The sequence below is a fragment of the Vigna umbellata genome, chromosome 9 (genome assembly GCF_029865625.1).
Source record: "Vigna umbellata cultivar VRB3 chromosome 9, Vumbellata_1.0, whole genome shotgun sequence".
Lineage (NCBI taxonomy): Eukaryota > Viridiplantae > Streptophyta > Magnoliopsida > Fabales > Fabaceae > Vigna > Vigna umbellata.
Window position 1 is genome coordinate 201,836 of NC_142173.1, and position 15,409 is coordinate 217,244.

Consider the following 15,409-nt stretch of genomic DNA (forward strand, 5'->3'; position numbering starts at 1 on the left):
TAAATTCTAGAATTCAAGCAATATGATTATGAACATAAGAATGTTGGGAACATTCATGGCATTCTTATTAAGCTTTCTTTTAATAAAATACGCTCGAACCAGTAAAACAAAGAGAGAAATGATCGTTAAGTGGTGTAATCGAGTTTGGATTTTTCTTTTAGATTTTTTGGTATTATTTTTCACTGAATATTTAAAATACATTCATATCAGTGTATTAGTTTTTTAATATATTTCAAAACATAAAAATTTAATTATCACTTTTATAATAATAGTTTGTTATTATTGAAATGCACTTATGTTTACTGGGTTTGTGATAAATAGGTTGTATTGTACTTTTAGTAAAATTTAAATTTCCTAAAGTTAACATAATATTTTTACAAAAAATATATGGTTAACAAATTAAGATTTTTCTATTATTATTTTATTATTATTATATGATTATATATTAGTATTTTTACTTTAATTTTAACTTCATTACTCAAAATGTGATGTATTAAAAAAAATTTCCTTTTTTTTTTAGGATTATACTTTAGATTTTGTGATCCATTATTCTAAAAAATCGTGTCTATATTTTCTCAGTTAGTAATTGGGAAACTAAAAAAAAAAAAGTTTCCTATGAAATAATGACTTTTTTCATATTAAAATGTTCCAGTGAAAAACATGGATTACAGTTGAAAAGCTGTGTATCTTATAAGTACCATGAAATAGAAAGATAGCTATAGTTTTTTCAGTCTCACCACTCGCTGGATAGATCAAAATCAACGGATGAAGTATAGGTATCTTTGTTTTATGTATTTGGCAATGAATATTAAAAATTGGATAGTTTTATATACAGATAGAAAATGGATGAAAAAAAGACAATTTTTTTTTAATTTATTTTGGAGAAATGTTTCTTTACATTCAATATTACCATCATTTGACATTTACTTTCTAAATAAAATTATTTTGAGGATATGATTAATGTGAATTATTTGTCGTGTTGTTTAAAGTCTAACAATTGTTTGGTAAAAAGTCTTTCATGTGTTCAAATCATTTTAACGGTATTTATAAAATATATTTTGATATGAAAGTGAGATTAATTTAAATAAATAACAATGAATGTTGTTATTAGTGTGTTATTTACATTTTTACTTGAAATGTCAATTTATAGATTTTGTGATAAATTTTTAATTAAATTTTATATAATTACCATCTAAATTAAATATTATTCTTTAATTTTGGGTTAATCAATCTATTTTAATACTATTTAGACGAACTAGTCTGGATTATGACTGACTATGTGTTAAGTAATAATCTAAGTTCAATAACATCATCCTAATTTGGTTTATGAGTGATTGTGTGTAAGTAACTATTTAAGTTTAATAACATCATCTAAATTCTTTGATTGATCATTTAGTATAATATATATGATAAGATAGACTCAACAATTTATTATTTAAATGATTTAGTTAATTATTCAGTATGTTAAGTGATGATACAAACTCAACTATTTTATGATTTATAGTAATTGATCGTTTGTAGTGTAGTTATTTTAAACTGTAAATAAATAATGATTTGATTTGTGTATGATTTTTATTGATATTAAGTAATGGTAGTTATTCCAATTTTACGGGAAATCTGAGGACAGAGGATAGCGCGTGGTGAATACGGCAACGACCACTAGCGTATGATGAGTGTCTGTCTGACAAAGAAGTCCATGTCATGTACCTCCCTTTTCCACTCCACCACCAAACTCCTACCTTTAACGGTCACTCTCTCTCTGTCACACACACACACACACACACCCTCCAACTGCAACTGCAATGGCTGTGGCTTCCTTCTCCAACTTCTCCGCTGGGCGCTCCTTCTCTCTACAAAACCGTTATTCACTGCCGCTACCTTCCTTCACTCTCTCATTCCGTCCCGCAAACTCTTATGCCTATGCTCCCCAATTCACATCTCTTCGATCTCCCGCACCCTCCATTATTGCAGCGGCCCACGGCGGAGGGACCGGAGGAGGGCATGGAGGAGGTGGAGGTGGAGGGGCAGGAGGAGGAGGCGACGGGGAATCGGAAGACAGGGATCGAAACAGAGAGGAGGCGCTCCTGGTTCTCGCGGAGGCAGGGCGGCCGCTGGAGAAATTGCCGGCGGATTTAGCGGCGGCGGTTGAGGCGGGGCGAGTTCCGGGGTCGATTCTGAAGAGGTTTTTCGAGCTGGAAAAATCGGCGGTGTTCCGGTGGTTGTTGAATTTCGGAGGTTTTAAGGAGAGGTTGCTAGCGGATGATTTGTTCCTTGCCAAGGTTGCCATGGAATGCGGTGTTGGCATCTTTACGAAGGTTCCTTTTCCCAATTTCACCTTTCTTGAGCTATATTATCATGCATGCATTAGATATGGGATGTAAATGAACCAAAATTACCACATGGTATAATGTGCTCTGTACTAGACAGAGCGTTCCCTGCAGGTTTCTAATTCTTTTTTTACTTCGATGAACAGTTATCATTTTTTACACTTTTCTTGGGAGTCGAGATAAGTTATTCAAAAATATGTTTTTATGTTTATGGTGAACTATTCTAAAATATATATATAATTGGATCTTTTATTCTCGAATATTCTAAGGATATATTATCACCCATCTAAATTATTATTGCCACTGTCAATCTACTAAACTAAACATAGATGGCATAGTAAAACAGTAGCAGTTAACAACTAGAGTTTCTGATGCTATGCATTATGTTCTGGACCAGTGGACCTGATATCCAACAAATCAATAGAACTTGACAGAGTAGGGAGCTTTGATTTCTTTGTTATTCACACCATTTTTATGTATTTGACTATTTCAGTGAAGCATCTGTGATGCATGTAATCTGGTTCACTGGTTGTAATAATGATCACTTTTGCTTTTCAGACTGCTGCGGAGTTGGAGAAGCGCAAAGAAAATTTTAGTAAGGAGCTTGATTTTGTTTGTGCCGATGTGGTAGGCGTGTCCCTTCCATTCCTTGAACCTGCTTAGTACATTACATTTATGTTCTGTAAAACTGAGTTTTCTATGCAGTGCAAATAAGGCATTAATCATTATATCGTTTAATTATGAACAGATAATGGCCATTGTAGCGGATTTTATGCTTGTGTGGCTTCCTGCTCCCACAGTTTCTCTTCGACCACCACTTGCTGTTAGTGCTGGAATTCTTACTAAAGTTTTCTATGGCTGCCCTGAAAACGCTTTTCAGGTTAACACTTTCCAAACTACTCTTCATCTGCTTCTGTTTATTTTATTATTTTTGGTCTTGTGATAAATATTGTATTTTTAAACTACACTCGCTGAGTGATTGGGTTTAATTTTTCGTAAACACTCAACAGGTGGCTTTGGCCGGAACCTCGTATACACTCATCCAGAGAATAGGTGCTATAGTGGTACGTGTTGGATCCTAGGAAATTCAAGCGGGTATTTTGTCAGTGACGATTTTTAACAACATTTCTTATGCAGCGTAACGGTGCAAAGCTATTTGCTGTTGGGACTGGTGCATCACTGGTAATTTAACTTCTCAGATGCTTTCAAATACATGTTTCAGCTTCTTCTAGTTTAAGATGATTGGTGAATTCTCTTTTAAAATCATTCGGCCACCAGACTTACTCTTGGCCTACATTACAAACGCCGTTTTTGCTGTTTTTTATTGCTCTTGTTACCATCTTCCAATTGTTGATAATATTTTGCGGGGATTTAAAATCTTCACAAGTATACAGTAGGGTAAATGCAATACCTTTGGTGGCCTCTTTTTATTTTTAATTTAATGAAAAGATTGATTATTTGGTGTAACAATTACTCACTCGTATTGTACGAACGAGTAATTGCATTGCTTTTTCAGATTGGTACAGGTATAACAAATACACTGATCAATGCAAGAAAATTGGTTGACAAATCTTTTGCCGCTGAGGCGGAGGATTTGCCGGTAATATCGACAAGTGTTACCTATGGGGTTTACATGTCAGTATCTAGCAACCTAAGGTATTGAAAAAAATAAACTAATAACTTCTATGATGAAATTATTCTCTTGGATTGAGTGAGGGATCACACCCTAATAGTAATGAATTATCCCTTGCATGCATGAAACAGAATCTAAGAGGAGATCTTTGTCTTCTTCCAGGTACCAATTACTAGCTGGAGTTATTGAACAACGAATTCTAGAACCTTTGTTGCACCAGCACAAGCTTGTGCTGAGCGCAATTTGCTTTGTTGTTAGAACTGGAAACACTTTCTTGGGCTCATTATTGTAAGATTGTCACTTTATCTTGATATGTCTTTGTACATTTAACTAAATTCGCTATTTTCCACCTCTTATAATTTTTGACATGCATGTATCTTACAGGTGGGTGGATTATGCTCGCTGGGTTGGAGTCCAGAGGAGTCGGGATTAGGCATAACAGTTCTTCAGTCACAAGATATTGGCATAGTGGCTCTCAGTTACAAGATTTGGTTAAAATCTTCCCTGTTGATTGATTGTTGCAATAAAGTTGGTATGTTGTATTTTTTATATTCCTCCTTAAAGCAATATTGTACATTGAGCAATGACGGAGGTCAGCAAGCACCACGAGTCTCCAATTATCGTCGTTTACAAGATCCATCCCTCGTAGCAAGCAGAAAGCTGCACCATGAGATGAAATTGAGTCAAATCTTTACTACACATTTGTGGGGGCAATTCCTCTATTGTCCTTGTGTGTTTGTTTTGCATCTAAAGTTGAATGGAAAGGAATCAAATTCAAATTGGTAGTTCTCTAATAAACTGCTGTGTAACTTTATTTCTTTTCACATTGGTCATCAATTTTCTTCTGTTATATTGGTTGCTTAACCATTCCATACCATTTTTCTTATTTGTTGCCATTTGAGCATTAAAGTGAAAAAAAGAGTTAAGAGTTGGTTCACTTCAATAGTTGCTAAAGTTTGTTCACTCATTGTTTACCTCGGAAGAAGCCCGTGGTATACGTACATGCCAGAACACAAAAATAATATACACGGAATTATATAAAAGTAAACTCAAGTTTATTCTTTACATGCATATACTTCACTCAAATTTTCATATACTTGTGCATTGTCACGAAACAGTAAGAGCTAGAAGATAAGGAATATATGATCTCCTTTTAATTTCTGCAACAAGAAAAATGTTTAAAACTATGATCGAGTTTTAATCGTTCTATGTGACAGTGAAACTGAAATCAAGCTTAAGAAATTACGTAAAACAACAAAAAATATAATGAGTTGTATGATTTAATTTCCAAACTACATTTGCCGCAAGTAAAAACTCACGGTATTTTATTTGAATCATGTCTAGAAACAAGGCAATATAATTTGACAAAATCATAAAGAAATGTACTGATTATCATGAATAAAATGCTCCAATGGTCAGTATTAGCTCCTACTTTCATTAAAAAACTAGTATCAATGTTAGAATTTTGACCGAATGTTAAATAACTAACGCCTGTGATAAGAGCTCATGTTTTCATTAGCGTATTTATAAAACATATAAATAATATAACTCAAAATTAAGATTTTGAATTTAGATGTGATTCGTTCGATAGCATGACCGCCCAGTATCAATTGGATTCATTGTTGCAGAAATGCAGGTCTCTGATTAGCATGAAGCAGCTCCAAGCGCATCTCATAACAACCGGAAAATTCCAATTCCACCCTTCCCGGTCAAAGCTCCTCGAGCTCTGCTCCATCTCCCCCGCCGGCGACCTCTCCTTCGCAGGCCAAATTTTCCGGCGAATCCAGACCCCTTCCACCAACGACTGGAACGCCGTTCTCCGAGGCCTAGCCCAAAGCCCAGAACCGATGCAGGCCCTGTCATGGTACCGCGCCATTTCACGCAGTCCCCAAAAGGTGGACGCTTTGACGTGCTCCTTCGCCCTCAAGGGCTGTGCGCGCGCATTGGCCTTCTCCGAAGCCACACAGATTCATTCTCAGCTTCTGCGTTTTGGGTTCGAAGCTGATATATTGTTGCTGACCACTTTGTTGGATGTGTACGCCAAAACCGGTGATCTTCATGCTGCCCATAAGGTGTTTGATAATATGCAAAAGCGAGATATTGCTTCGTGGAATGCAATGATCTCTGGGTTGGCTCAAGGAAGCCGACCCAATGAGGCTATAGGTTTGTTCAACAGAATGAAGGAAGAGGGGTGGCGACCTAATGAGGTAACTGTTCTGGGTGCACTCTCCGCTTGTTCACAATTGGGTGCTTTGAAACATGGGCAGATTATTCATGCCTATGTTGTGGACGAGAAGCTAGACACTAATGTGATTGTTTGTAACGCAGTTATTGATATGTACGCAAAATGTGGCTTTGTTGATAAGGCTTATTCCGTGTTTGTTAGCATGAACTGCAAGAAGAGTCTTGTCACATGGAACACTATGATCATGGCGCTTGCGATGAACGGTGATGCCAATCAGGCGCTTGAGCTTTTGGATAAGATGGCTGCGGATGGAGTGGATCCTGATGCGGTGTCTTATCTTGCTGCATTGTGTGCATGCAACCATGCTGGCTTGGTGGAAGAAGGGGTTAGGTTGTTTGATATGATGAAGGGGTATGGAGTGAAACTTAATGTTAAGCATTATGGGAGTGTGGTTGATTTGTTAGGTCGAGCAGGAAGGATAAAAGAGGCGTGTGACATCATAAACTCAATGCCTATGGTTCCTGATGTGGTGCTCTGGCAGAGCTTGCTTGGGGCTTGTAAGATTCACGGGAACGTGGAAGTGGCTGAGATGGCATCAAGGAAGCTGGTGGAGATGGGATCAAACCATTGTGGGGATTTTGTGTTGTTATCGAATGTTTATGCAGCGCAACAAAGATGGTATGATGTTGGGAGGGTGAGGGAGGCCATGAAGATCAGGGATGTGAGGAAGGTGCCAGGATTTAGTTACACAGAGATTGATGGTAGTATCCACAAGTTTGTGAATGCTGATCAGAGTCATCCGAGTTCCAAAGAGATATATGCAAAACTTGATGAGATCAAGTTCAGGATTAAAGCATATAGATATGAAGCAGAGACTAATCTTGTGCTGCATGATATCGGGGAGGAAGACAAAGAGAATGCGCTTAATTATCACAGCGAGAAGTTGGCAGTGGCATATGGTTTAATTAGTACAGGTGATGGAACACCAATTCAGGTCATAAAGAACCTTAGAATATGTGTGGATTGTCATGATGTGATAAAAATCATATCAATTGTTTATAAAAGGGAGATTATTGTGCGTGATAGAGCCAGATTTCACAGATTTAAAGAAGGTGTATGTTCTTGCAGAGATTATTGGTAAAATTATATCAGAATGCTTATTGTATTTCTGTATTTACTAGTACAGTGAATTTCTCACAAGTAACTTAATCACAACATTTCAGGAATAGATGGATAAGATAGGTAATGTGACTGGAGAGGAAAAGAAAGATAAAAGGTTAATACACAGAAATTGTTGGTGAAAAAATTACCCACTTTGATCTAATTTGCACCATTTTTTATTTTGAATTCAAACTAATTCAATTATATATAACAAATTTCGACAGCATTAAATCCAACATTTTCTGTTCATAATATGAGGAGTTTGAACTTGCAATTAATAGAAGAAAAATGTATTTTAGCTAAATGACAAGTAAAACACTAATTCCTAGATGTGTTGCTCACTTTTGAGGTCAAGTTACAGTTATTTTTAGTTCTATTATTTGAACATCAATACTACAGACCGTGCTTGATGTTAAATTCGATTATTTTTTAAATATTTCCATACATGTATTTCAAAATGTTTTTCAAAGCAAAAGAAACACAGTCAAGAAAATCCCATAAAGTTATAAAAACCTAAAAGAAAACACTTTTATTGTATTAGATTGGCTGGAATTTTTTAGGCTACACTTTTTTTTTCATTGAAGAATTAGATACATTTTATTCTCTTTAACACAATTTGTTTTGTCCTTAAAATTTGTTTGTAATGTCACAAACAGGGACATTTGACCAAATTTTATATATAATTAATAACAAATTTAGAATAAAATAAAATATAAACCACCAACATAATAAAATATGATAAATCGATACATTTATTTTAAAAATAATAAAATATAATATGTGATGTATGCATATTGACAAGTATTCAATAATTTTGAAAAACATAATAAATAATAAATATATGATAGTATTATTATTTGTAAATTAAACAATTTATTGATAAACATATATAAAATATCATAAAATATGTGATCCAAATTAAATTATCGGTACATGGACTATAATGAAAAAAAATTAATACGAGTAATTACAAAAATTGTTAAACGAACAATTAAAAATAATTATATTTAATGATTTTTAGATTAAAATATGATTATGTAAAAAATATCAGAAAACATTTTTAAGCTTTATAAACTAATAATTAGTATCAGCATTTTAGAGTGTAAAGTATAGATTCCCAAAAATCCAATTTAAAATGTATATTAACATTAATTCCTGAAAATTCAATATAAAATGTAAAATATTAAAGCAAACACGGGCCTCCTTTTATCTTCCTCATTAATCCACTGTATAAAGCTGTAAAGATACCTATTATTCAACTTGGTGTGTCACTTCACAACCATACATAATTCCCAAACCGATTGCACTTAAAACCCTAACCCTAGAAATCAGACTCTGAGATAAATGACGCAGAAGGCGAATCTATTCAAGGGTAAAGCCAAGAAGAAATCAATTCCTCCCAATCGTCATGGGAAAGCCCCTGTTACTCGCAAAGGTTTTACCCTTTTTTAAGTTTGTTTTTCTTTCCTTCCAGTGCAAGATCTTTTGCAATAATCTCTTACTGTTTCTCTTCGCAGGAAAGAGATTCGTGAAGCCATCCAAGGTCACAAAGGAGATGGATGCTGATCGTGTAAGTCCCTTTAGCTCATCTTTTATTCCCACTCACTTTATTCCTTTTGGGTGTTCATAGTTCTGAGCAAGGTTGTCAAACTCGAGAGTTTACGTAAACTCGTGAGAGTCCAGTAAACTCGACTCGTAAACTCGACTCGTAAACTCGACTCGTAAACTCGACTCGTAAACTCGACTCGTAAACTCGACTCGTAAACTCGACTCGTAAACTCGACTCGTAAACTCGACTCGTAAACTCGACTCGTAAACTCGACTCGTAAACTCGACTCGTAAACTCGACTCGTAAACTCGACTCGTAAACTCGACTCGTAAACTCGACTCGTAAACTCGACTCGTAAACTCGACTCGTAAACTCGACTCGTAAACTCGACTCGTAAACTCGACTCGTAAACTCGACTCGTAAACTCGACTCGTAAACTCGACTCGTAAACTCGACTCGTAAACTCGACTCGTAAACTCGACTCGTAAACTCGACTCGTAAACTCGACTCGTAAACTCGACTCGTAAACTCGACTCGTAAACTCGACTCGTAAACTCGACTCGTAAACTCGACTCGTAAACTCGACTCGTAAACTCGACTCGTAAACTCGACTCGTAAACTCGTAAGAGTTTACTTTGTATGAAAAAAATATAAATAACATTCTAATTCAAATAAGATAACAAAATTATATAAATTGAAATACATAAGTTCATAGAAATATTGTTCATAACATAAAGATATAATGTAAAATATAAATTGAAATGTCAAAGTCTCTATGCCTAATCCTCTAATCCTCTAATAATGGCATCATCATCTCCATCATCATCATCATCATCTAACTCTTCCTCTGATGAATGTTGTGCATCTTCATTGTTCTCAAATGTTATGTTATCAAGATCAAGAGCATCTAAAATAGGATCTGTTGTTGCTCCATCTAAGTGAACATTTTCACTATCATTTTCACCTTCAACTTGATCAATCTCAACAACATCATCTGTCTCTTCAGCTATCCATTCATCATCTGATTCTATGTCATCAAATGGAAGAGCTATAGTTTTTCGAATCTGTCTACTTTTCAGCTTGGAGTTATACATCACATAAACTAAATCATTCATCTTTTTTTGATGTAAACGATTCCTTCTCTTTGTATGAACCTAAAATGAAAGATAATATTTTTAGTGAAGATATAAACATAATAAAGGAATTTATAAATTAAAAATAATTTAAATTACCATTTCAAATGAACTCCAATTACGCTCACATCCAGAAGAACTACAAGTCAAGCTTAAAATTCGAATAGCAAATCTCTTCAACTCTGGAGTTCCATCACCAAACATGTCCCACCATTCCCCAGGATTTAACTCTTTCCTACACTCTTTTGCATCTTCCATTCCAAACAGGCCTCTAGCATTATGAAATTCAACAATTTGTAAATTAATTTTTCTTCTTTCTGCCATATCTGGTATCATTCTTCTCATGCAAAAATACAATCCTTCTTTCACCTCTCCACCATCATCAGATCTAAAGTTAGGTTCATAGTGCAAATGAGGGTTTAGAAAATAGGCAGCTGCATGCAAAGGCCTATGAAGTTGATTATCCCATCGAGCATCAATTATTCTCCAAACCTCTTCATAACTACATCAATCATGCTATATCAGAAATAATCTAACACATAAGTAATTAAACATTGAATGAGTAAAAGTTTGAAAATTTACCTCTTTTTGATATTGTTAAAGTTAGACCTAATCTTCTCTTTTGCACAGTCCATCTCTTCATAAATGAAACCCATTGCAGGTTTTACATCTGAGTCCACTAATCTTAAGACAACCATGAGAGGGGCAGCAGCTTTCAAGCATATGGAGACATTCTTCCAAAATCGGCTATCTAATACTACATGTGCTACTTTTCTCCCCTCTTGTGAAGTTCCAAACTTGCTTGTCTTCCATTCCTCAGAGCTGAACATGGTCAACAACGATGCCTTCAATTCATGAAGACAAGCAAGAGTTAAATAAGCCGTGGCAAATCTAGTCACACCCGGTCTTATAAGGTCTCTACCTTTAGTAAACTTTTTCAATAAGGAAATCAACATTGATCTCCCATAAATGTAAGTTGTAATTTTTCTTCCCTTCTTAATGGTCAATTCATGGACCTTCAAATTTTTTTCAAAATCTTCGAATATCAAATCAATGCAATGTGCTGCACATGGAGTCCAATACAATTTTTCCCTCTTTTGCATCAACAACTCTCCGGCTGCCTTGAAATTTGCAGCATTATCAGTGACAACTTGAACAACATTTTCTTCTCCAACAAACTCGACAACATCATCCAACATTTTGAAAACTTTATCAGCTGTTTTTGAAATGTCTGAAGTGTCAAGTGAATAAAGAAAAACCGTCCCTCTAGGACTATTCACCAAGAAGTTGCAAATAGAACGTCTTTTTCTATCCGTCCAACCATCAGACATAATTGTACATCCAGTTTTCTTCCACTCCTCCTTATATTCCTCAAGATTTGCATCTGTTTTCTTCACAGCTTGTTTCAAGAGCTTCTCTCTAATATCATGATAAGATGGTGGTTTGTATCCAACTCCATACTTACCAATCATTTCACACATCTTTGCAAATGCTGGATTTCTAATTACATTGAAAGGAATGGCACTGGTGTAAAAGAATTCAGCTACTTGAGCATCAACTTCTTCTTTGTATCCTTTTTTCATCATTTGATTTATAGTTGCTTGAACTCCCCCCTTACTAGTAGTAGCAACTTTTTCTTTTCCTTTAAAACCGAATACCTTGTGTCCTCCTTCAAAATTTTCACTTTCTTCCTCGTCTTCACCGATATTTATCTTTCTTTTCTTTAATGAAGCATTCTTAGCTTCTGCAACTACTTTTATCATCAAATTTTTTATTTCATCCGGAACAGAAGCACAAGGCTCAGAATCTTCTCTAGTTCCAGCAAGATGATGCTTAAATCTAAATATGCCTCCACTTACAATCTTTGAGCAATAGTTGCATTTCACTTTTCTTCCATTACCATTAACATCAAATCCATATTTCCATCCAATATCAGATCGGTTTCCTGGAGCATTTTTACTTCTACTTTTACTAACTGATGAAGATACACTTGGATTAACTTCTCCTGAATTTGATGCGTTTCCCGACATAGTGAGGTAAGCTTTTTCACTACAAATATTAAAAATAAAATGTGCAAAAGTTTAAAAATGGAATAAAAACTTGCGTGCAGTGCAGTGCCGTCTCCCCTCTAATGATGTTGTAAAGTGGTGCAGTGAAATGTCCAGTATATTTCTCCCCTCTAATGTACTAAAAGAATAAAAAATTCATTTCCTAATCCTAATATAATTGAAAAACGTAACTCACGGGTTATAATTTTTCAATGATAAAACGTCACCCACCCACCACCAGCGGCTGGAAGAAGAAGAGCGTACCTGCGACGCGAGGAAGGCGGTGAGGATGGCGGCGAGGATGGCGGCGAGGATGGCGACCACGCACGGCGACCACGATCTGCGACGACGCACGGCGACCACGATCTGCGACGACGCACGGCGACCACGATCTGCGACGACGCACGGCGACCACGATCTGCGACGACGACCACGATCTGCAACCGGACCAAGCGCGATCCCGAGCGGAGCACCACGAGCGACGAAGATCAGTGGTGGAGTGAAAACCAGGCGGACGACAGGGACGAAACGCTAAACAGTGGTGGAGTGAAAATCAGGTTTTAAACCCTAACCAAAACGACCATGCTTTTCTTCGTTTCTGGCTTTTTTCGAACTCGTGGAATCGCTGTGCAATCGCGATTCCGAACGATTCCACCGAGTCCATGTCCGATTCTACCGAGTTCAGTCCAAAAACGAGTTTGGTACCGAGTTAACTCGGCAACCATGGCTGAAAACGTAAACTCGGACGAGTTAACGAGTTAACTCGCGAGTTTGATAACCTTGGTTCTGAGGACTTTATGGTTCTGAATGTATGTTGTTGTACTGGGGGTGGGAATGACTGTTTAGCAGCAAATTAGGTTTCTGTAATTGCTTTTCATAACTTCTATATGTTTCTCAATGATCATTATAGCGATTATATTACAATTTGATAGATTTTATGGATGGACCTTCTATACTGTTCCCTGATATAGTTTTATGGAGATTTGACGTGTTTATCTTTTGGGATTTGTTGATGGATATTTCAAATATTGATTTTTTTTTTTACTAAGTTTGGTTGAAATTGTGTTAAACCAGGAGGTTAGCAAATTCATTAATCAATGCAATGAGATCAAAGCAGCGACTCTAGCAACGAAGGATGGTGGCCAATTAGGCATCATTAAGCCTCCACTAGAGCAACCAAGTGGTGCTAAGTAAATTGTTAATTATGAGTGAAACAGGGATTCTTGTTATAGCTGAATGTATCTTATGAATGATGCATTGTCTTAGAGCCTTTTTGGTTATAAATTGTAAATCAATTTTGATAATTTCACTTTGCTGGGAGTATTTTGGGGTGTATTTACTGGTGGGAATTTCCCTTTCTTTGTGGTTGTTGATTATTAGTTATTTGGGAAATTGTAGTGGTCATTAAATTTCATGTCTGTGGTAATTGAGGAAGTTTAACTTTTATGAATTCAACAGATGTGATTGTTTCCATTTTCATAATCTAATATATGAAGCTATGCATGCAAGTTGATGCCTGCAAAAGTATAATGTAAATTGAAGTTCTGAACTGAAATGAAATGAAGCATGAATGTTTCATGGAGGATTGGTTCGCTTGTGTAGTTTTTTAATTGAATTTATTTTAGAAAAACACAGATTAGATTCGTGGTTGCTTACTTTGGTGACAGGGATTTATGTTTGAAAACTCTTGGTATTCCATAAAGTAAAAGAAAGTTCAATTTTTTTTACACGAATTTGAAAATTAAGAAAAGTGTGTAGTTTTAAATTTTGGAGCAAACGTCTTATGAGAATAGTATTTTATGCCATTTTAGCAAAATTTGAAATTACAGTTCTTTTGATCATTTTCCCATTCTCCATCTTTTCACATTTTTTTTCCTTCATCTTCATACATAGTATGGTGGTTGATAATGGTGATTCTATGAATAGTATGCAAGGTTATCAAATTCGAAAGTTTATGTAAACTCGACTCGTAAACTCGACTCGTAAACTCGACTCGTAAACTCGACTCGTAAACTCGACTCGTAAACTCGACTCGTAAACTCGACTCGTAAACTCGACTCGTAAACTCGACTCGTAAGAGTTTACTTCAGATGAAAAAAAAATTATATAAATAATATCTTAATTCAAATAAGTTTACAAAATTATATAACTCTAAATAAATAAAATTTATAGTTATATTATTCGTAAAAATAAATATTGTAAAACATAAATATATGAATTATTGTCATTAATTTTGATGCATTTCATTAAATATATAACTTTCAAGCTCGCATAATTGCTCTAAACTCGCGATTATTCTACCGGTTTCACATTCGATTCTATCGAAAGCTAAGCAAAAAGTTGTGATTAATGAATATTTATTCAAGGGCCATGTTTTTATTCATTAACCATATTCCAGTTTTAATTATTAATTTAATTTTTAATTTGTATAAACTTCAATTGTTTTTTGTTTCTTTAATTAAAATTCACCTTTATTCTGTCTCCATTTATGTATTTTCACTAGTTTTCAGTTCTCGGGATATTAAATATAGATAGAGGTGAGCAAATAGAACTGAACTGTAGTGTACTATTAAAATCTGTACTGAACTAAAAACTAATTTGCCTAAACTGAATTGAACTGTAAAATCAGTTCAGACAAACTGAACTGTTTTTTCTTTTATCAAACTCGACTGAACTGAATTATACTAAATTATACTAAACTACAATATAAACTGAACAACTACCTATACTAATTTTAAACTTAAGTGTACTATTTTTAAACTGAATAATATAACAATACATGTTTTTTTTAATTGAAATTTATTTTAATATTTATTTTATTTTATTCATAAGTGTCTTAAAAAATAACTTTTAATTATTTGATATTATTATTTTCTATTTTATTTATATTTATTTTATTATTATATGTGTACGAAAATTATTTTATTTTTTATTTATTTATTTTATTTTATTTTTTAATTTTTATTTATATTTATTTTGCATGAATATTATTTTACTTTTATATTTATTTTTTTAATTTTTTATTTATATATTTTTTTTATATGTGTATAATTTATTTTATCTTTTTATCTACTTATTTTATTTTAAAATAATTTTTTATTTATATTTATTTTGTTGCCTCATAAAATTGTTTTATTAATCAATTATTTATTATTTATATTTTATTATGTAAAAATTAAACTAATATTTATTAATTATTATAATACAGTGAAAGATGATAATGGAAAAGTTACTCTTAACAAATGTTTGTTAATTTTTTTTCATTTGATATTTCTATAATATTAATTATTTTTGCTATATTACTATTTTTTTTATGATATTTCATTATATAGTCATTTAATAAATTTAACGTTAAAAAATATATTTTAGTTTT

At 34.2% G+C, this 15,409-nt stretch overlaps 4 protein-coding genes across 4 annotated transcripts; 3 read left to right on the top strand and 1 right to left on the bottom strand.

Moving 5' to 3' along the window:
• The first annotated feature begins 1,733 nt into the window (after positions 1-1,733).
• On the top strand, positions 1,734-4,810 carry LOC148192249 (protein RETICULATA-RELATED 4, chloroplastic-like). Its single transcript, XM_088098697.1, has 8 exons — positions 1,734-2,315; positions 2,886-2,954; positions 3,076-3,207; positions 3,338-3,391; positions 3,465-3,509; positions 3,844-3,983; positions 4,123-4,248; positions 4,345-4,810. The coding sequence occupies exons 1-8, from the start codon at positions 1,803-1,805 to the stop codon at positions 4,391-4,393; spliced, it is 1,128 nt and encodes a 375-aa protein (XP_087954823.1). The 5' UTR covers positions 1,734-1,802; the 3' UTR covers positions 4,394-4,810.
• A 291-nt stretch (positions 4,811-5,101) lies between these two features.
• On the top strand, positions 5,102-7,354 carry LOC124822571 (pentatricopeptide repeat-containing protein At1g34160). Its single transcript, XM_047294592.2, has one exon. It carries the CDS (start codon positions 5,553-5,555, stop codon positions 7,284-7,286), a length of 1,734 nt encoding a protein of 577 aa, XP_047150548.1. The 5' UTR covers positions 5,102-5,552; the 3' UTR covers positions 7,287-7,354.
• A 1,186-nt stretch (positions 7,355-8,540) lies between these two features.
• On the top strand, positions 8,541-13,553 carry LOC124822581 (uncharacterized). The gene is made up of 3 exons (XM_088099013.1): positions 8,541-8,741; positions 8,824-8,876; positions 13,111-13,553. The coding sequence occupies exons 1-3, from the start codon at positions 8,651-8,653 to the stop codon at positions 13,228-13,230; spliced, it is 264 nt and encodes an 87-aa protein (XP_087955139.1). The 5' UTR covers positions 8,541-8,650; the 3' UTR covers positions 13,231-13,553.
• On the bottom strand, positions 9,309-13,099 carry LOC148192250 (uncharacterized). The gene is made up of 3 exons (XM_088099012.1): positions 10,571-13,099; positions 10,088-10,490; positions 9,309-10,009 (listed from the first exon to the last, which is right to left on the bottom strand). The coding sequence occupies exons 1-3, from the start codon at positions 12,016-12,018 to the stop codon at positions 9,635-9,637; spliced, it is 2,226 nt and encodes a 741-aa protein (XP_087955138.1). The 5' UTR covers positions 12,019-13,099; the 3' UTR covers positions 9,309-9,634.
• Positions 13,554-15,409: the final 1,856 nt, after the last annotated feature.

Bases quoted from the DNA above. Each gene is read 5' to 3' on its own strand.
- LOC148192249 (XM_088098697.1), top strand. From the start codon at position 1,803: ATGGCTGTGGCTTCCTTCTCCAACTTCTCCGCTGGGCGCTCCTTCTCT. The intron at 2,955-3,075 runs GTAGGCGTGTCC...AATTATGAACAG, and splicing joins ATTTTGTTTGTGCCGATGTG to ATAATGGCCATTGTAGCGGA. The intron at 3,392-3,464 runs GTACGTGTTGGA...TTTCTTATGCAG, and splicing joins AGAGAATAGGTGCTATAGTG to CGTAACGGTGCAAAGCTATT.
- LOC124822571 (XM_047294592.2), top strand. From the start codon at position 5,553: ATGACCGCCCAGTATCAATTGGATTCATTGTTGCAGAAATGCAGGTCT.
- LOC124822581 (XM_088099013.1), top strand. From the start codon at position 8,651: ATGACGCAGAAGGCGAATCTATTCAAGGGTAAAGCCAAGAAGAAATCA. The intron at 8,742-8,823 runs GTTTTACCCTTT...TTCTCTTCGCAG, and splicing joins AGCCCCTGTTACTCGCAAAG to GAAAGAGATTCGTGAAGCCA. The intron at 8,877-13,110 runs GTAAGTCCCTTT...GTGTTAAACCAG, and splicing joins AGGAGATGGATGCTGATCGT to GAGGTTAGCAAATTCATTAA.
- LOC148192250 (XM_088099012.1), bottom strand. From the start codon at position 12,018: ATGTCGGGAAACGCATCAAATTCAGGAGAAGTTAATCCAAGTGTATCT. The intron at 10,491-10,570 runs GTAAATTTTCAA...TGATTGATGTAG, and splicing joins TTTAACAATATCAAAAAGAG to TTATGAAGAGGTTTGGAGAA. The intron at 10,010-10,087 runs GTAATTTAAATT...CTTTCATTTTAG, and splicing joins ATTGGAGTTCATTTGAAATG to GTTCATACAAAGAGAAGGAA.